This window comes from Plecotus auritus, assembly GCF_963455305.1.
Source record: "Plecotus auritus genome assembly, chromosome: 7".
Lineage (NCBI taxonomy): Eukaryota > Metazoa > Chordata > Mammalia > Chiroptera > Vespertilionidae > Plecotus > Plecotus auritus.
In genome coordinates, this window is record NC_137774.1 from 168,480,933 (window position 1) to 168,501,705 (window position 20,773).

Genomic DNA, 20,773 nt, shown 5'->3' on the forward strand with positions numbered 1-20,773 from the left:
AGTGTTCTCAACCTGTGGTCCTAGGGGTCAGCTCTGCCCACACCAGGACACCTGGGAGCTAGACAGACACCCAGGTTCCTGGGCTCCACCCCAGACCTACCACAGCAGGTTCTCTGGGAGGGGCTTAGGAATGGCTATTTTTGATTTTCCTAGTTGATTTGTACACTATTGGCCCTCAACTCTCAGGAACGATGTGCTGTCTTGTAACCAGAAAAGGAGAAAAGACCAGCTCAGAGGTTTTCCTGCTGGCCCTGGCCTCGAAGGGCTCACATGTGAAAGGCAGTATTATGTTCATGTGGTGAACTTCGGTCAGACACAAGACAACTTCTGGCTCATAATGGAAATTAAACACACAAATTGCATACATTTAAGGAGAGATGGTAAATCTTCATCTTGAAAAGAACAATGTGTCTTGGGCCTTTTGGGACATGGCTTTGCTCACGTGGAGGGCAGGGCAATGGGTCAGATTCCGCTAACACTGCATGCAACTATGTTCCAGAAACTCATACATTTAATGCTCCAGGCAACCACAGAAGACTATTATCCCCACTTTGTAGATGGGGAATAAAAGACTCTAAAAGGCTAAATGTCTTACCCAAGTTCATTCAGCCAGTAAGAGGCAGAGGTAAGATCTGACCCAGATCTCTGAAATTCACAAGCAGGGCATTTCCAACTGCCCTCTGGTTCTAAAATTCAGGTACCATTAGTGAAAAGATGACAGGAAAAGTAGAAGTACAGAGGAAACAGGAACAAAGAGGGGCAGGCTAGTGTATCTGTCCAAAAGGAAATATGCAGGCGTTCCTTTTGAACACTTAATAGAACCACAATATTTATAACCGAGGGGAGTAAAGGAACCTTTCTATGCTGGTGATTTAGAGCTCTGGAAGCTGTAGGTCAACACACAGGAAATACTCATGTGGTTTGCTAGAACACAGAGTTCCCATCTTAAGAGAAGTTTTATAGGATCGTCAGCAGTGACAAGTGGTCAGGTCAGCTGTTGAGTTTCACATCGTCCATGGATGTGAATTAATATCCCCCTGGAGCAATGGCTCAGCACTGATTCAAGAAGCAACAGTTCTCAATTAGGAGCCTTAGCTGCATCAACTGAGACTTCCTGGGTGGTCTCTCAGCATGCTGTAATTGTTAATGGACTCGAACAGGTCTTCACACAGAGCAGCACGATTGCTGTCCACTGAGTCAACAGAGCTGCATCACCTATGTTACAATGCGCACAACGAAATTTCACAAGCTTGCTTCGCCCCCTTGGTTTTGCACTGATGTTTTTTGATTAGTGAGCAGGCACTGGCTGAACAAACCTGGGTCTAGAACAAGATGGGGTGGTAGAAGGAGCTGAAGCTTAGCAGCCAGAGTGTCCTGAGTTTGAATCCTTGCTCACTGGATTTTAGGAATGTAACATATTTTCTTGTAGTCTGAGTTTCCTCCAATTCTGAGAAATAAGAATGGTAAGAGTAATCTTGCCCTGGCCAGTTTTCTCAGTGGTTAGAGTGTTGGTCCATGGACTGAAGGGTCCTGGGTTCGATTCTGGTCAAGGGCATGTACCTCACTTGCAGGCTCAATCCCCAGCCTGGTTGGGGTGCATATGGAAGGCAACCAATGGATATCTCACATTGACATTTCTCTCTCTCTGTCTCTTCCCAACTCCCTAAAAACCAATGGAATAAATATCCTCAGGTGAGGATTAACAACAGTAACAGAAAAAGAGTAATCTTAGTTCTTGTGAGATAAACTCTAAAAAGTGCTTGAACCCTAAAAAGTGCTGATTTAATAAGTGTTTATCAACTCTCATCCAGGAAACTTGTGAATTATGGTTACCATAATTCACAAACTAAAGTTAATGTATTTATCATGATAACAATATCTAACATTTATTGGGTACTTTCATTTGTCAGGCTCTGTTCTCAAAGCTTTTAGTGTTTTATCTCATTCAATCTTTTCAACAAGTAGTATGACATGGGCATGGGTATCCCATGATAACAATGGGAAAACTCTGGCCCGGAGATGGGAAGCACCATGTGTAGAAAGTCCTATTTCAAAGCCCATACCCTCACCCTCTTTATGACATGGCTTCCCATTATTCTAGAGCAAGGGCTCTACATGAAGAAGACATAAAGAGGCAGCATAGCACCATGGTAACAAGAACGGTGCCTGAGCCAGGATGCCTGGGCTGGATCGAGGCTGTACACTTTTCAGCTGTGTGTGTGCTTCTGCTAGTCACTTACCCTCCTGTGCCTCAGTCTCCTCATCTGTTAAATAAGGATAAGAGGACCGACCACACGGACTTGTGATAATAAAGGGCTTAGATTAGGTCATGGTGAACATGATGTAAACACTGTTATGATGATAAAGTATTTTGAGGTGGTAAGTCTAATGATGAATATCTTCAACACTGGAAATGAAAACAATCTTTTTTTTCTTGTTTCTTTCAATAATTACAAAACTTCCTTACAATTCTGCATCAAATAATAACTTTGTTAGTGTTTTGTGGACTAACATATCTTATTATGAACTAACATCATCCATTTTGGCTTCTCTGTGACGTAATAGTCCTCAAAGCCATTTAGGTCAGTGAAATCACAGGGTGAGAAAAAAGAAGAAATAAAAACCTGGTCTTTAAAAGTAGGCACTTAGCAAACCAGAGACTCCATTTGACATCATACCCATATGCACCACAGGTAGACTGTAATTTTGAAAATTCACTCTGTAGAAGTGCCATCACTTTTAAAGATCGTGTCGAAGACCTACTTTTAAAGACCATGTTTTATTTCTCAAGGTCAAAAACTCAAGTTTGGGATTTGAAGTTTGAAAGTTGCCATGACTAGCTCGGATACAAAAACCTAGCACTTTCATTTCATCTGTTTGATGTAAGATGCAGGGTGTGTGTGCAATATTTTACTTAATTATTGCAGCTGGGATTTATCAGATTCTAATTTTGAATTTTCCTCTGACCCTACAAATTTTGGTTTATGATTTGTAATCTGAAAGCTGCATATCAGCACAGCTATACAATAAAGTATCTGAAATAAAGTATCAACAAAAATAAACACAATTGATTGATGGCCCCAAATAGTTTAATATATAGCTCATTTATAGAATTTAAAACAATGCCCTTTTTGGTACTTTTTTGACTATTTTTTAAAACCAGGAGTTTAATTCAAGAGGGAGGCAAATATACCACCAGGTTTAAAAACATGCTTCAAAAATACTTGTATTGGGACATAACACTGAAGTTGAGAACACAGCAGAAGTCTCACCAAATGAAATCAGCTAATACAACTTTTCTGTTTTAATAAAAAACTACCATCCATCTTCTTGATTGATAATATCAATCTACAAAATATTTTTGAGTAAACACATCTGTTGGAGAGATGTGCTAGGGGGACTAAGTGGAAATGGAGGGGTAAAGGAAGGAGAGACCAAACAATTCAACGTGTCACTCTAAGTGGTATCTCTCTCTCATTTCTCATTGCTCTGGGATACACTATGGTCCAGTTGAGATTGAAGTCTATTCCTTGGTCCATGTGTGTCTACTATCTTGGGCCCCTGGCTTGCTCATCTTAATCCTCTACTGATAAAAGGCTACCACGCACCAAAGCTTCTGTTTCATTCTCAGGCTATCCACTAAAAATCTGGTCCAGCCTTGAGAATCTGGAGGTTCTTTAACACCTTTGGGATTTTCAAGATGCTGGGAAGGCGATGGAAAGATTAGAGATGCGGTTGAGTAGAGACTGAAGGTTACCTGGGACCAAACTATAATAAAATAGAAAGACTTTTCCTCTCAGATGTGAACTAGGCACAACTCAGGGGAACACGTGAGCAGTGTGGCTGCTTTGGCATCCCATTCAATCATAGAAACCCAAGCCTTGACACCCTCAACATGTGTGAGAGTCTCCCAGAGTCATTCTAGAGGTCTTCAATACCCAAGAGGACCCTTTTACTAGGCTTTGGAGACATCAGGCAAACCCTGTTCCCATGATCTCTTTCCCCTATTTGACAACTCCACTTTCTCCCAGCAAAGTCCCCATAAAACAGGTAGATGGCAAGTCTAGCTTATTCTATGGAAGATTTACAACCATTTAAAATCATTTCGGAGTTCATAGCTGTGTGGCTACTTGCACTCATGAATTTGCAATGCTTGGAAAAATGCTCAAGACCAAGATTCTGTAACCCACTTATTTGGGGAATCAGTTCCGGGTCAAGGGACAACCACAGTTACAGCAATGACGTTTCATAGAGCCAGACTTCCATGTGTGGTATATTATTATTGCTGTCACCAACCTCACAGATTTTATTTCAATTATTAGTACCTTGATGTGCTCACAAAGTAACAAAACATAAGTTTAATCATTATGCCAGCACTCATATATTTAAATAACATCATCTTTAAAAGTGAGGACTCTGAGAAGTTTTAAATAAATCCCAATAAAGTCATTACTGCTCAAAAATTTGTTTTAAATCTTCCTTGGGGATTATCTTCAGAGTTAATTAATTCATGAGCCTCATAAGAACCTCAGCCTTATTACTTTTTAGTTCCCAACTGATCTAATTTAATAACACAGTGAAAACGTTTGGAACAAATGACTTCATTATCTGGAACTGGCTGGTACTGGCATTTTCCTGTCCTTGCTTGCAAATGCCCCAGGCAACGGCAAGTAACTGGGGTAGTGAATGGGGAGCATTTTAGTGTCACAATTTCTTAGTGTCACCGTTGCTCTCCGTAATACTAGAGAATCTGGAGGCTCCTCAATAGTTTATGTGGCCTATGACTTTGAATAACAGTCACAGTGTAAGGAATATGGGGACAAAGAACCCTTAAAAAATTGTAAGCACTTCAGGTCTAGGAGCCATAGCTTCTTTCTGTCTAATCCCTGGGCCCCTAAACCATCCACTCCCGGGGCCTCTTTCACTCTATGCCTCTAACAGGTGCTCAGTAAGTACTCCACATTCACTAGTAGGTGGAAGGTGGAAACCTACCTTTCTTGTTGTTTCCTCCAACTGAAATCTACTTTTCTTAAAGCGAGGGCCTCTGCTTTCGACCCTGGATGGCTGGCTCACCACCAAAGTGAACAGGATTTTCAGAACATGCTCCGCTCTCTCAACCTGTCACATCGCTTTATAGCAGTCAACCCAAACCCTTGCCTTGGGGGTACATTATTTTAAAAATGTCTGCAGCGATCACCCCACTCCAGGCCCAGGATCATGCTTTTTGGATTTGATTTTTTAACCAGTTATGAGAAATCATTTCTTTAGTTACTCTGGCTGTTCTATTCGTACACGAGGAGGTTGCTTATTGAGAGTGAAACATAAGGTCCAGAGAGTGGCCATAGTCCTCCGAGCACCAGCCTTTCTGGCTTTGCCTCTTATAACTTCTGAATGAACTGCAAACACCCGGGCCCTTTAATAATTTCCTCTTTTGCTGAATATTTATCTTCAGACCTCCCCTCCCCCAGATATATTAATTAAAGTATTTTGTTTATTTTAAATCACTAATTGTTATGATTTTATAAATACTCCTATTCCATTCATACAATTCCAAATTAGTACCCCTTTAAAAATATTCTGAGAAATATCAGATTTGGGGTTTGGTATATCTGTATACTTTTTTCTTGTGTTAATGAAATATTAATGACTTCCTATACCACATATTTTCAGAGCTAGAGAGAAAAGGGGAGGAAATTCATAGCACGTTCAGTGGGAATTTTCATGCAAGCTTGTAAAGTAGGTGGTATTTGTCCTTGTGTACAAATCAGCCTCTGAAGGCTCACGGTTAAGCGACCGGTCGGGACACCCCACAACTGGTAAGCAGCAGCGGGGAAGCAGGTTCTGCCGGAGTAGCTCCTTTGATTTTCATTTTTTCAAACACTCCTGTCATTTGAGGGAAGTTTTACAAAACCCAGTTGCACTTTCAGAGCCTCTAGATGGAAGAGATGATCATTACTGATTCCAGGAACGGAAACATTGGTCAAGTTTAAGAGACAAAATCTTAAGGATGGGAGGTATTGCAGGTTGTCTAGGTTGTTGACAAAGCCACAAAATAAGGGAAGTGAAAACAGCCCAAATCTGCAGGCAGTTTCCGTACAAGCTGTTTGTCAGGTGCAGGAAGTATTTATATTTATTTATATTTCTCTCCCTTTCTTAGTAATAATAAAAAGAAAATTACTACTACTACTACTACTACTATTACTACTATTGTTATTATTATTATAATAATACATGTAGAAGGGTCATGGACCAAGGGAGTGGGTGAGACAAGGCAAAGTGAAATCTCAGTGTTCTGATGTTTATTAACAAAGGGGGGTGAGGCGTCCCCTTTTTGAGGTGGAGGGTAAACAGAGGAAGAGTTTAAGAAAAGTCAGAAATAGAGATGGGGTCAGAAAGACAAACTGTCTTCCCTTTCATCCTCCATAGCACATGCGCACACTGCACAGACTCCTTGCGCTGTTGGCTAGGCCCCCCTGCACCAGAGAAATAACGCCAGAGCCTGGTCACATGGCGGGATGCGCCCCACCTGCTCCACAGCTGGGAGCAAGCCCTAATCTGCTCTCCTCGTGGAATAAACCTCAGAACTCTGCAAGGTTTACAGAGCCCCAGACCCCTGGCCAGGACCAGGCACACTGTTGTCACACCTCATTCCTGGGAGGGTGAGAGTGGGAATACAGATATTCCCACCTTTGAAAAGAAGAAAACATGCTTCAAGAAGTCTGTGACTTCCATGTGGTGGGGCTAGGCCAGGCTTCCTGACATTGCTCTTTCTACTTCTTTATATTTCTTGTTGCTAGAAATCTCTGGTCTTTAATTATTTAAATTGAGATAAACTTCACACACAGTGAAAAGCACACATTTAATTTCACATTCCAATGACTTACAAATGCCCAGGGTCACCCATACCCCAGTCAGGCCAGAGAACACTGCCCGTTTAAATCCATGGTAGCCTCAACTCAAGGACCATTGGACAAGTCGGTGAAAAAGAGGAAAGAAAGCCATATTCAGGGAAATGAAACTTGAGGCACGTGATACACCTGTGTCAGGTGCTTCTGCCAGGAGGGGCGGGGAACCAGCTAGAGTGCTGATGTGCTAAGCTAGCTCCTCCTGACCGTGCCACGCCTGTTCACATTGGTGAGCTTCTCTGACCCACATGACATGTTTATACAGACTCCTAGGGACACATGACAAATCAGAAAGGCATCCGTTCCCCTTCACTTTTACTTCGGCCCTGAATTTTATTATACTATTTAAAAATATTTTTATTGATTTCAGAGAAGAAAGGAGAAGGAGAGAAGAGATAGAAACATCAATGATGAGAGAGAATCATGGATTGGCTGCCTCCTGCATGCCCCCTACTGGGGATCAAGCCGGCAACCTAGGCATGTGCCCTGGCTGGGAATCGAACTGGGACCTCCTGGTTCATAGGTCAACACTCAACCACTGAGCCACACCAGCTAGGCTGGGTTTTATTATACTATTAATGTCATACTACAAAGCTCCTGGTTGCAGTTAGCTAATTAGTGTCATTCATATTGAAAAAGGATCTTAATCCCATCTTAAACTTTGCACAGCACAGCTCAATGTTCTCAACAGTAATGTTATAATTACACCATTTTCTCAGCAGCATCACCCACACCCTATCATTACAGTCAAAGCTAAGGATGTGTATGGTGCACTAAAGAGGATGGAGTTGTTTCATTTTAAGTGATTCAGTTACCTCCTCTGTTAATAACAAAAATGCTTGGTAATGGAAAAGTCGTGGTCTTAATATGCGTATCTGAACAATTTCAGATACCAATAAACCAAAGAAGAAAAAGAAAGCCCCCAAGCCTCAATATGAGAACGTATGGGAGACATGGTTCCCAGTCTGCTTACCACCATGATCTGGTAATCTAGGATGGGCAAGGCAATGAAGACCAGCATGCCGCCGGCCACTGTGGGGTCTCAGCTATGTCCTCACTGGACTTGCCTTGCTGCAGGGCATCCCCGAGCATCTCAAGTCAGTTCGCAGGAATATTTTCTATCTAGGCTCTGAGCCTTTAGGATAAGGACTCGTCCAAGCACAGAGAACTTCTGTCCTGCAGGACCATTCATTCCTTTAGGATGCATTTCATTCATATCCATCATGGGCCAGTCCTCAGTGCCAAGTACACTGCAAGGGACAAAGAAGAAATCTCTGTTCTCATGGAACTGAACTCTAATGCATTCTAGAACCGTGTTTTGCTTCTTTACCTGGGCAAAGAAAAAGAATGCTTTTGCTTTTACTGTGAGGATTGTAGACTCATCTATATTAGCTTGCATGCCAAAATCTCACCCAGTCAGCTGAAGACTGAAAGTCACGATTTTTCTTAATATGTGGGTATGAACCCAGTCTGGCAAAGAGAGGAATGGGGAATGAGTGGAACATGCTGGGTTACATTTGCTGGGTTCATTGGTAATCATCTATGAGAGAGGACCTGTCCACTTGCTGATATAAACAGGGGCAGACAGGTAATTCATTTCCAGTGCACCTCTCACTTGCTTGCCCAAAGTCTCTGGTTTAAAATGTTTCATAAAACCTTGACATCTTTGATTTCTCTTGCTCTATGAAACGTTAGCGGCAGGAGGAATAGAAGATACATTGAGGGGAACCATAAAGGATGAGTTGGTGGGAAGACATATCTAGGCACATGCTTCATGGTTTTATTTTAGGAACTTTTCTCAAGTGTGTAATTTTCTTTCTTCTTCTTTTAAGAGTAGGCCAAGTTATGAACCAATTTTCATAGTTTTCAGGCCAATGAATGGACACATGTGGTGCAAATGATTCCTCTCTTTGCTTCTGGGATATCTGAGCACTGAGGCCAGGGCTCCCAGAAATCAGTCAGCAACACCATCTTTGAAATAAAGTTCTGTTATTTTGGCTTACCATTTGGATTTCTTCTTACTGTGTGAGCTTGAATAATTAGGCTACCTGTACTGCTCTTAGCCTCTTAAGTCCCTGACCTGGGATATAGTTGAGTGGGAGGAAAGCAGGCCCCGTGGCACGGACACGGACAGGGTGGCCATATGCCAAGTGTTCTCTGTAGGCTTATAAATGGCAAGCCTTCATGTTGTGGCTTCAAGAGCAAAGGACTAGAAAGTAGAAATAAGTAAAAGGCTCCATTTATAAAAGTGCACCTAACTGGTTCCCTCCCCTCTCTCTCTGGTCAGTAATTTAATCAAAAGCCTACTGGTGATCTTACCTTGTTTCCTGTTTTAGGAGTGCTGAGAGGCTAACCCAATGGGACAAAATGTAAATTCTCTATGGTCACATTATCTTGAAATCTACTGGGACACAGTAGTATTTACTGTATTTACTGCCTTCAGTTCTAGGAGATTGCTTGCACCAACATTAGGCCTATAACAGAGCTTATGTGCAAGCTATCACACTAGCTATCATCACACTAGCTATCATCACACTAGATAATAGTGGCAATGAAATCTTTAGCTCAGACATGACCTAGGACCATAGCCTGAAATTCTAGCCATGTCATTTACTTTTTGTTGCCACTAAAGACAAGGATGTCTTTCAACATTAACCCTGCAGGCACACACACTTCAGCACAACTCGTTCAATATCTATTTAGCCAGAACTCAAGCATTTTCTGGATTTCCATTAGCAGTTCTCTACCTGATGTGTTTTTATGTGGGTTTGCCCTACTTTTCAGAGATAGATCTTTGGTCACAGGTAAGGATAGTTTCACAGGTCCACTGGGAATGAGAATTGTCTTTACTTGGGGACAGGTTGACCATCTATTCATGAGGAATTATTCTATTTTTATTACTTAAAAATATACACAAAAATAAAGAGCATGGTTTAATGAACAGTCTATGTTCCTCAATCAGCTTCAACAATCATCAGCATTTGACCAATCTGTGTACCTCCCCTATCTATTGTTTTCATCATCTTCTTTCAATCATAACTACCAACTTTTGTATCTCTAAAAGCTAAGGACTCTTCTCATTTAAAAAGAAAACAACCAATATCACACCTAACAAACTAATAATGATCCTACAATATCATCTAATGCCCACTCTGTGCTCAAATTTCCAAAACTATCTAAAAAATGTCCTTTGACAATGTATTTGTTTGAATCAGAAAGCAAACTAGGCGCCTACAAGGTCTCTTAGGTCTGTTTAAATCTAGGACATTTCCTCTCCTTTTTATTACATCTTTTTTGTTTTTTGGAAGATAATTTCCTTTAGTTTATTGAATCCCTAAAAAGTCATTTAAAATGTTCCTCTATTCTTTTTATTTCCTATAAACTGGCAGTAAGACCTACAGGCTTAATTTGACTTGGTTCAACGCTAATGGAAAGAATCCTTCTGGGGGATGCTGTGAAGTCTTGTATCAGAGACATGTCATATGATGATAACATCGATCTGGGTTCAAAGTGTTATCAGCCTGGTGTACCCAGAAATAGAGTATTTTGTCACTCACTGATGATCTTACCTAACACCATTATGTCATTAGAGGTTCTAAAGTGGTTATTTCTTGAATCCTATCACTTCATCTGCATTTTAAAATCTAGATTATGTCTATGTAAAGGTAAAAAATAACAACAAAAATAAAGCAACTTTCCTTCACTAATTATTCAGTTACCCTGAAATGCAACTCGTACAAAAAAATGCAAGGTAATTGCTTGATTTTGTCCTTTAATATATCAATTTTTAGACTCATGAGTAGATGTCCTACTAATCTCCAAAGGTGACTATTTTAAAAAAAGTATCATTATGAACTCACTGATGCATCATGTTGATACCCTCTTTAAGGGACTAGAATGATCAGAATAGAAATGGTGAAGTCATTTCTCCATTTTTGAGTTATTCTGGCTGTTTTCAAAGAAAAAGCACACTGTGTAATCTGGGCTACTGTTCCCCTTACTCCCTTTTTATATCTGCTCTGTCACCCTCATATTTTACCAGGTTCCCTCCAGAACAGTGGCTGAAGTCAAGACTAGAGACTAGGTGGTCTCTAAAATTGACATACACGTGCACATCCGTGGAACCCTGTGGATATTTAACGGAGGATCTGCGCACACTCAGGGAAGGATCAGGACAAATGTCCCCAATCTGAGTGTGTGAAACACTGTAGTAGACTCACATGCCCACACCCCTGAGTACTAACAGCCACGGAGGCAGTAATAGATACGCCCTTGAAAAGAAGTTCCCTGGTCCACTATTTTCAGGATGTGCTGTGGTTCCTTTCTTTTTCTTGGATATTCATAATGCCCAAACATATTAGAGACTCTGAGTGGTTCTGCAATAAAGAAGCCTTTAATTTTGCGTGTTCCAGCATTGCCCAAGCACTGAAGAAATGGTGGGCTATTATGTCAAGGGCAGAGTTCTTTGCAGAAGTGCGCAAAGCATTATACGTTGTGGGCTATTAAAAAAGACATATGTGGTGGGTTAAATTGTATTCCCCAAAGACATGTCTCAGTGGTAACCCCTGGTACCTCTGACTGTGACCTTGGTTGGAAAAAGGTCTTTGAGATGTAATTAAGGTAGGGTCTCCAGATGAGATTATCTTGTATTGGGGCTCTGCATTCAGTGGTGATGTCCTTGTAAGGAGCAGGACAGGGGTTGTGCAGGCATCCTCTAGTCTATGAGAATTTTATTTCCTCAAAAAATCTACAACTAGCCCTAGCCAGTTTGGCTCAGTGGATAGAGCACTGGCCTGCAGAATGAAGGGTCCTGGGTTCGATTCCGGTCAAGGGCACGTACCTCCATTGCAGGCTCCTTGCCCTGGTCGGGGGTATGTGGGAGGCAGCCAATCAATGTGTCTCTCTTACATCAGTGTTTCTATCTCTCCCTCTTCCTTCCACTCCCTAAAAATCAATGGGAAAAACATCCTCAGGTGAGGATTTAAAAAAGATTATATATATACTATATATATACTAGAGGCCTGGTGCATGATATTCGTGCACGGGGATGGGGTGTATGTCCCTCAGCCCAGCCTGTACCCTCTCCAATCTGGGACCCCTTGAGGGATAGCTGATTGCCCGTTTAGGCCTGATCCCCTAACTGCCCTCTCCTACTGGCCTGGTCACCCCTAACTTCCCTCCCCTGCTGGCTTGGTTGCCCCTAACTGTCCTCCCCTGCAGGCCTGGTTGCCCCCAACTTCCCTCCCCTGCTGGCCCGGTCATCCTTAACTTCCCTCCCTTGCCAGCCTGGTCGCCCCCAACTGCCCTCCTCTGCCAGCCCAGTCATCGCTAACTGCCCTCCCCTGCAGGCCTGATTGCCCCCAACTGCCCTCCCCTGCAGGCCTGGTTCCTCCCAACTGCCCTCCCCTGCTGGCCTGATCGCCCATAACTGCTCTCCCCTGCTGGCCATCTTGTGGTGGCCATCTTGTGGCGGCCATCTTGTGTCCACATGGGGGCGGCCATCTTGTGTGTTGCACAATTGCACTACATGGGGGCAGCCATCTTGTGTGTTGGAGTGATGGCCAATTTGCATATTACCTCTTTATTATATAGGATATGACTCAACTCTGAGATCTACTGTACTAGATCCATTATCCTTCCCATCCTCCCAGTAAGTGGAAGTGAATTAACTGGAAGATAGGCTTTGGTAAGCCAGTGAGGGAGAGCGCAGGGGCTTCCAGTGACCCTGGCGGCCATCACTACTCTTTCAGGAGGAGCAATAGTAACAGCAGCAGCTGCCAACATAATAAAAATAAAATATCTAACAACTATTCCATTCCTACTCATGCCAGGAATTTTCCCGGGTACCCACCTGCTCCTCACAATGACTCTTAGGGATAGACGCTGCTGTCTCCATGCACAGATAGAGAACGGAAGCTCATGGCACATGGGCAGTGTGCTGGGTGTGTATATGTGAAACTCATATTGCCAGTTCCCCGACTCCATACATAGTCCTCTGCACACAGCCTGTGCCACCAGCTGAAGCCAATAACAGAGTTCCCATAGCCACTATTGTCTGGAAAGAACGAACATCTCCCACACTTCGGGTGGGGCCTCTTGCCTGCTTTACTCCACGAGAAAGGAAGATGGTAGAAGAGAAAATGCATCTATTGCTCGCAGAGGCAAGGAAATAGTTACATTACTCATCTGTGTCAGCCTTAGAGTTGGGGGAATGGCAAGTGCAAACCAGGAAATCCATGTTCAGGGCTCTCTCTCCACTCCCTGCATTTGCTCTCACGTAAACCCGGACCTCACTAAGATATTCATTGAGCAAATACGAAGCCCTCATGCTGTGGGAAAGGGAGCAGAGCATATGAAGATGGGTAATATCAGGCACTGGCTTCAAAAGAACTTACAATCTGGAAAGGAAGCTACCACTGTACACAAGCCATTTGAGTTCAGTGCAAAGGACGCACAACTTTAACAGCTTCTGGAGTTCAGGAAAAGAGTTCTGTCACAGCAAGATGCTGCCCAGGTGTTTCTCCATTTCCTGCCAGGAGCTTTGCAGTGACAGGTGCACACAACCATCTGTGCTGACAATGCCAGCACAGGAGGCCTCTCCTGCAAATATTTGCTTTCCCATTAATGCAATATGGAGAGGCAACAGCAAAGACTTACAGGCTGCTTCTCCATGTCACATAGAGACCAGAAGACAACCTGTAGCCGTACAGTCAGGAGCGGCACCTGAGAACCCTGGGGAGTCATGAAGGCCGTTCATGGGAATTGCAACGTCTACCGTGATGCTGTGAGATTGCAAGCTGAGGAGCCTTTGGCAGCGCAGAGTTTCCTAACGGGAGTCTTCTGTCTTTATTTCTCAGCAGGAATGCAGTTTATGAAAACCCGACAAATCTGCAGCGTTAAGCTTGCCCTCACATGGAGTGTGTGTTACACTGACTACTCTTCATAAGACAATATTACGTGATGACTGCAGATCACTGGCCACCCCACTCATCACCACGTGTTTACAGAGGCTCAGCTTTCATTGGATGGAGTACATTGAATAATAATAATAATAATAATAACAATAACAATAACAAATGAACTTGTTAATCTTACTTTACAATATAGGAGTTTACTGTGAGTAAATTGTGAAGTGAATCCTGTATTCTCATTACTGTCAGCTACCAAACTGAAGATGATTTTCTGCAGGAGACCAATACAAACATGATCACTAGCTCCATACACTGATTCATTACAGAAATAAACTTTTTCCTGTTTATAACAGGGGCTGGCATACTTTTTCTCAAAGGGCAAGATAGTAAACATTTTCAGCTTCCAGATGTATAGTCTGTTTCAGCTACTCAGTTTGGCCATTGTGGCCCCAAAGCAGCCACAGGCAATCTGACAACAGGCATGGCTGTACTGCAATAAAGCTTTATTTACAAAAACAAACATCTGGTTTGGGGACCACAGTTTGCCAACCCCTGGTTTAAATAGTTGTTGACCTTCAAAAAAATTAGCTTATTTCATATAATATATTGTGAATTACGTGCAAATTAATTTCCTACTAATCCTATATTTTTAAAAGTCCTTTGGAAGTTGTACACCCTCTTTTCTAAGTGATACATTATTTACTATGGCCCGCGGGCCACATGTGGCCTGCCGAGGACATTTATCCGGCCCGCCGGGTGCTGCTGCCTGTCCTGCTTAGCAGCCGACTCATCCCGGGCCCACAGGGCGCATAGGAATTTGTTCATAGTTTTTTTTTTAAACTACAGTCCGGCCCTCCAACGGTCTGAGGGACAGTGAACTGGCCCCCTGTTTAAAAAGTTTGAGGACCCCTGATTTATTGAATAGTTAATCACTTCCTGAGTTACTTCTGGTTGAAATATATATTATCTCACATGTGTGCCATGAGGCACACTATTACTTGAACTACCACTACTTGGTGCCTGTGTTTGATTCCCACAAATCTTTGTATAAATGTGATGTATAGCCTGCTCTCCCAGTATATGCAGGTTAATTTGTAACAGGTGCAGGGCACCTATACAATGAATTCAGGTTTTGTGTCCTCAGGGCAAAAACGTTCACTATCTGGCCCTGACTGGTTTGGCTCAGTGGATAGAGCATCGGCCTGAGGACTGAAGGGTCCCAGGTTCGATTCCGGTCAAGGGCATGTACCTTGGTTGCAGGCACATCCCCAGTGGGGGGTGTGCAGGAGGCAGCTGATCAATGTTTCTCTCTCATCGATGTTTCTGACTCTCTATCCCTCTCCCTTCCTCTCTGTAAAAAATCAATAAAATATATTTAAAAAAAAAAAAAAAACGTTCACTATCTGAAAGCTGTTCACCACCGTGAGGAGCTGGTGTGAACAGAGGCCCTTCTGGACTGACGGTCAGGGCCCTGTCTTTGGAGAGGCGTCTGTGTGCGGAAGCCAGGGCTCTCTGGAGAGCAGTGGTAACCCACTGGTTTGAGGCTACAGCGCTCAGCATATCAGAAGGCCGAGGGCCAGAGGAACTCAAAGGTCACAACCAACTTGGGGATGCTTCCACTTCCAGGAGCCACTAAGGAGTGTTCGCCAGCCACTGGGGTCACCTGGGGTGAAAGAATGTTTGTCTTGGATCTCATCCTTGAAAACTGTGTGTCACGCCTTGGAAGAGAAACCGCACCAGGAATTGGTATATGGAGAACACACAGCCCCATTGGAATTTTTAGAGAGATGCTTAACCTTCCTTCTCAGACTAAAAAAAAAAAAAAAAAAAAAAAAAAAAAAAAATACTTAGAGCAAAGATCAAGGCTTTTAGAGGCCTATGCCCGTAGATCTCTAATGATGTTCTTGCTGTTTGGGTTCCAGAAGAAATAGAAGACCTTGAGGTCTGTTTACAACCAGAAAGGACCTGCAGGTACCTGAGGAGGCTGACCTTGAGCTGTGAGCTCATGGACACGGGCCGAAGCACACAGAAGAACAGGTCTCTTGTGAACTAAGAGGTCACTATCTACTTCCCTCTGATGACAGCTCAGCAGGTTGCTGGGAACTGGAGGAGGAAAAGTTAAGACCCAATATTTATCTTAAGGAATCTTACTCCCACAATGACACGTGCAAGCAGGGCCGTGTGTAAGAAAGCACAGACACTGGAAACGCCGCAGATGTTCTCTGGAAAATGTCACTGTCAAGTCCATATTTTAAGACAACTGAACACTGTTGTCTGAATTACCAATAGTATGCATTATCTACTTTGCAAGCTTTGCACCGACGGTATCCTCTTTACACTCTTCCTGGTTAGAGACTCAGGAAAGCTGTTCTCTCTATACCTCCGTTCCTTCCTGTATGAAGCGCATAATTCTACCTGCCTCCTGCTACTTCAGAGACACGTGGAAGGGGGATAAACAGTATCTGTAGGATGTGGGGCATTAACTGGAGATTAGTGCTGCTTGTGAGTCAGGAAGGGCTGCCCCAGTGTGGGTGCAAGAGAGAGCCAACAGAAACACTGGCTCCTTAGAAGGGTCATAGCATCTGTGCTTACTGACTGCATCCTTGTGGAATTGTTTATAAACAGCAGACTGTCAAGAATTCAATGTCAGCACCCAGTGTCAGCGTGGCTCTCTAATGCAGGTCAAAGCTCAAGTGCTCTGCAACAAATACATGCTGCACATTCCCGCGAAGATGCCATCCCTGCACAGACACGCTTCTCTTTGGTGCTTATTTTAGCTGTGTTGTCAGCTAACGAGATCCTTAAGGTTGAAACATCCGATGAAGAAGAATGCTTAAAGCTGAGCAATCCTTTGGCTCTTCTGGAGGCAGCGATGGGTCACAGGCAGCTGAAGCACCAACGGGATGCCACAGTGATGACAACAGAGATGTCCCGTGACACGTCCCAAGACCAGACCATGACGCCAGTGCCGTGACCTGAAGCTAAGGTTCTGTGGAGGCTTGTGGGAGAGACTGTATTTATAATAATAGACAAGAGAAGTTTCTCTGCCTGTTTATCTCGGCCCCTCTCTTTCATAAAGGCCGGCTGAAGGGCATGTAGGTACTCCAGGGTAGCCGGAAAATGGTTAAGATATTAGGGAAAACCTGGCTTCTATTCTTTTTGCGTGTTTTTTTTTTTTGTGTGTAGGCTACAAGGATGTATAAGATACAACCCCTATCCTTACAGACAGCACAGTCTATTAAGAAGGAACAGAGGGCACACAAAAGTCTCCATTAAGTTCAGACAAATGACAGTGATACTAAGATGCAAAATAGTCAGGACGGGAGATTTCATATTCAATTCTGATGCTTGTTGGAATAAAATAAAAGCCATGAGAGAATTCAAATAAACACCCCAGGGCCAGACACTATTCTAATTACCGTAAACGTAGCAACACTTGTAATTTCATAATAACTGTATGAGTTAGGTACTATCAGCATCTCTATTTTAGAGATAGCAAAGCAAAACAGAGCAGAACCAAGGTGCAGAGAGGGTGTGACGCTCCGGGAGACCCACCGTGTGCTGGGAGCACCTGGGACTAACCCAGGCCGGCCTCCTGCGGCTGCGCTCCTCCTGAGCTGTGTGCACTCTCCCCGGGAGTGAGAAAGAAGGGGTTACGATTCTCCCTTGTGCAGGGAGGTGAGTTCTGTGTGATACACCACACACGAAGGATAGTTAGCTAGCATTCTTGCTTATCACAAAGAACATTTGCAGATGCCAAGTGACTGGCAGCAGTTTCTTCACCACATCCGCCACTCCGCAACCTGTAGCTGCACACGGCTCAATGCTTAGCTCCTCGGACCCCATGACGTGACGAAGACAATGGCTTGGGGGAATCACTGTGGCTCTGGGGGAGTCTGCAGGGCAATGCCTTGTGTTTGTGCACGGGGAGGGTTCCAAGGCGGGATGGAGCACACACTCTCAGCAAAACATTTTTCACGAATTCCTTCTCACTTCCTTCCAGAAAGTAAGCTGAGTGAAGAGTGTGGAATATACCAGCTGGGAAACCCCAGACCTAACCAAACAGCCACCCCTCTCAACCCCTCATGTTAATGAGGGAGCAGATCGGCTTGTCAGACGCTCTAACTTGGGGGGTTGTACAGTTTGTGTTCTGACACGACTGACAAGCCCATTAGCGAAATGAAGAAGTAGCCTCACAGAGAAGTTGACAGAGACATTCTGACAAAGAATCTTTTAGTTTGCCTGTGCAATTTCAGACATTCATTCATCCAGTTACTGTATCCCAAATAAAAATAGGGAAAGGACAATAGCTTGAATTAGCAGGGGTGGGGAACGTCCAGCCCGAGGGCCGTATAAGGCCCTTGAAATCACTTGGTCTGACCCTGCCACGGCAGTAGGGGTGAGTTAATTGAACGTTTGAGCAAATATTGCAGGCTAGTTTTTAAGTTGATAATTCTGCATGGCCCGTGAATGATGTTATAAATATCCACATGGCACTTGGCAGAAAAAAGGTTCCCCACCCCTGAATTACAATAAAGCACAGATAATATCGCTGAAGGCAGAAAAAGGACTACAATTCTTACTTGTCAGTGGGCCAGGATTAACTCTTTGTAGACTCTGGGATGCTCTGTCAAGGACAGCTGGTATGGCTGCAACAGAAAGAGAAGAAAACCGTTAGTCATCTCTCCAAAATGGTCTGAGGTGACCCTGTTACCATCTCACTTCCAAATGACAAAAGGGGAGGTGGGCCAACCTCACCATCATCTTTTTCTTTCCTTTAAAATTAAAGTTATACCTGCCTTCTAAGAAAGCCCCATCAGTGTCAGAGCAAATGGAAACATTCTGCTCGTAGTCCCCTCTAGACCTGCAGGAACAATGAAAGAAGTCTTCCTATGTCATTTGAGTCTTGCGTATGAAAAGGAAGCATATCAATTCTTACATTTTTATAAAAGTTCCTTCAAAAAACCTTATTCTTAGCCATAAACACGTGAGCGATCCTGGGAGCAGGGAAGGAATGAGGGGAAGCAAAAGTTGGACGAGAGACACTGAACTTTATGATGTGAGATGGGCAGTGAGTCATCTATTATATAAGCAGCTATAATTTTATTGATACTAGTATTCGGTTGCACTCAAAACAGGAAAAATGGAAAATGATCAGGTGATTGTCACTGGGCTGCTGAACTGGGTTGCTTTGCAAGCATCTCGACTACAAAGTACACAACTGCTACCTGCTGAGGAAGGGGGTTCCTCTGGGGTTCCCCACCCCGAACACATGATCTGGGGGCTATTCTTAGAGAGGCAATGGGGTCCAGGCCCCCAACGAACAGGGAGCTTTAATCACAGCAGGGAAACGATGTGCTTTGGGCCTCAATAGAAACCAACAGTAACAACGCTAAGAAATCTTTCTCTAATACGCAAAAAGGAAGAAGAAGAAAATGAAGATGCATGGGCAGTGAGTGAACCCACTCCCATGCCCCTGAATTTCAGAGCTGGGAGAACCCTGCCCACCTGCCCTGGTCCATGTTTCAACCTGCTTTTTCCCACCTCCCCATCGAGCTCAGCAGGCCTGGAGTTCATAATATAGAACCTTACGGATGACGTTAAGATCCTCACCCAGCCGGCGTGGCTCAGTGGTTGAGCGTTGACCTATGAATCAGTAAGTCATGGTTAGATTCTTGGTCAGGGCACATGCCCAGGTTGAAGGCTCGATCCCCAGTATGGGGCGTGCAGGAGGCAGCTGATCAATGACTCTCTCATCATTGATGTTTCTATCTCTCTCTCTCTTTTCATCTCTGAAATCAATAAAAATATATTTAAATAAAAGATTCTTTTGTTCAACACCACAGCACTCTAAGCCTTGTAGGTTTCTTCAGTCTGGGCACATCAGTGAGAGTATGTTCCCAGGTCAAGTTAAGCTTTGTGGGCTTGGGTGAATTAACATTTTAAATTCTATATGACTATCAGTCCGGGAAGTATTTCTTTTTATTCTCTCTCAAAATTTTACTAGTAGCATCATATGTAGAAATTCATTTACTCCCAAATGCAATAATGGATTATGACAAAGAGATAATAAACTACCCCCTGATTTTAACGTGACCAGAAAGGAAAATTATATCTTAGGACAAGTCCACTCGCTACCTTGGTACCCTGAGTTTAGTATGACCATTATCTAGAACACACCCCCACCCCAAGTCCTTGCTAACATTGGAGAACACTTTTATTACCCCTTGGGCACTAGAACATTAAATATTTTTGGTCAAGGTTTGGCAACTGTAGACAACTTGCAACCATGAGTGGCCTGTATCACTGACAACTATGCGCTCCTTGAGAAAGTTCCAATGGCTCAAAGGAAGAGGAAAATTAAGTCAATCGTGGCATGGCACACAAGCCCATGTGTCATTTTGGTCAGAGTTATCCAGCAAGGGTGTCTCAGTTTTCAGCTGGAAACGGAGAAAACGAGCAGACACCAGTTTCCAGGCTCGGATCAGCGGTACGGCTGACAGATTTCTCCAGAATGGTGCCTGAAATGGAATGTGGGGGTCAGTTATGAGGCCCCGGGGGAGTGCCCAGAGCCAAGCCTCAGGCCTGGAAATGCTCGGGGAGCCGGCCGCTGAACCCCTCGCGAGCCAGGAGTCTGCTTTCCTTGTAGACAGACATCTGGTGCGTTCCCCTTCTTGGTGTCGGTATTTGGTAACATTTTCATGAAGCAAAAATTCTCACTCAGCTAACACCCTGCACAATATGTGCCGAATAAAGACATGAAAGGAGCAGATGACTCCTGGGGAAGGAACACAGACCTAGGCCAGCGCCGGGAAGGTACTGGTTACCAAAGTAAAGCATAATAAACACTATTGTGCCATCTTAGCGATGGAGGTGTCGCGCCCAGCTGTCAGTTTTAGTGAGTGTCAACGCTGTCCTTAATATCTAGAAAGGCTGGGCAGTGAGGGAAACACTAAT

The 20,773-nt window shown here is 43.6% G+C and overlaps 1 protein-coding gene across 7 annotated transcripts in view; it reads right to left on the reverse strand.

Annotated features, from left to right (window-relative positions):
- Window positions 1-20,773, reverse strand: part of GHR (growth hormone receptor) — a 209,665-nt gene that overhangs the window by 40,497 nt on the left and 148,395 nt on the right. For all 7 annotated transcript variants that reach the window (XM_080681980.1, XM_080681979.1, XM_080681981.1 and 4 more), the window contains one exon: window positions 18,400-18,465. In XM_080681980.1, the coding sequence (XP_080538106.1) occupies window positions 18,400-18,465 (66 nt within the window). The remainder of the gene's footprint in view (window positions 1-18,399; window positions 18,466-20,773) is intronic.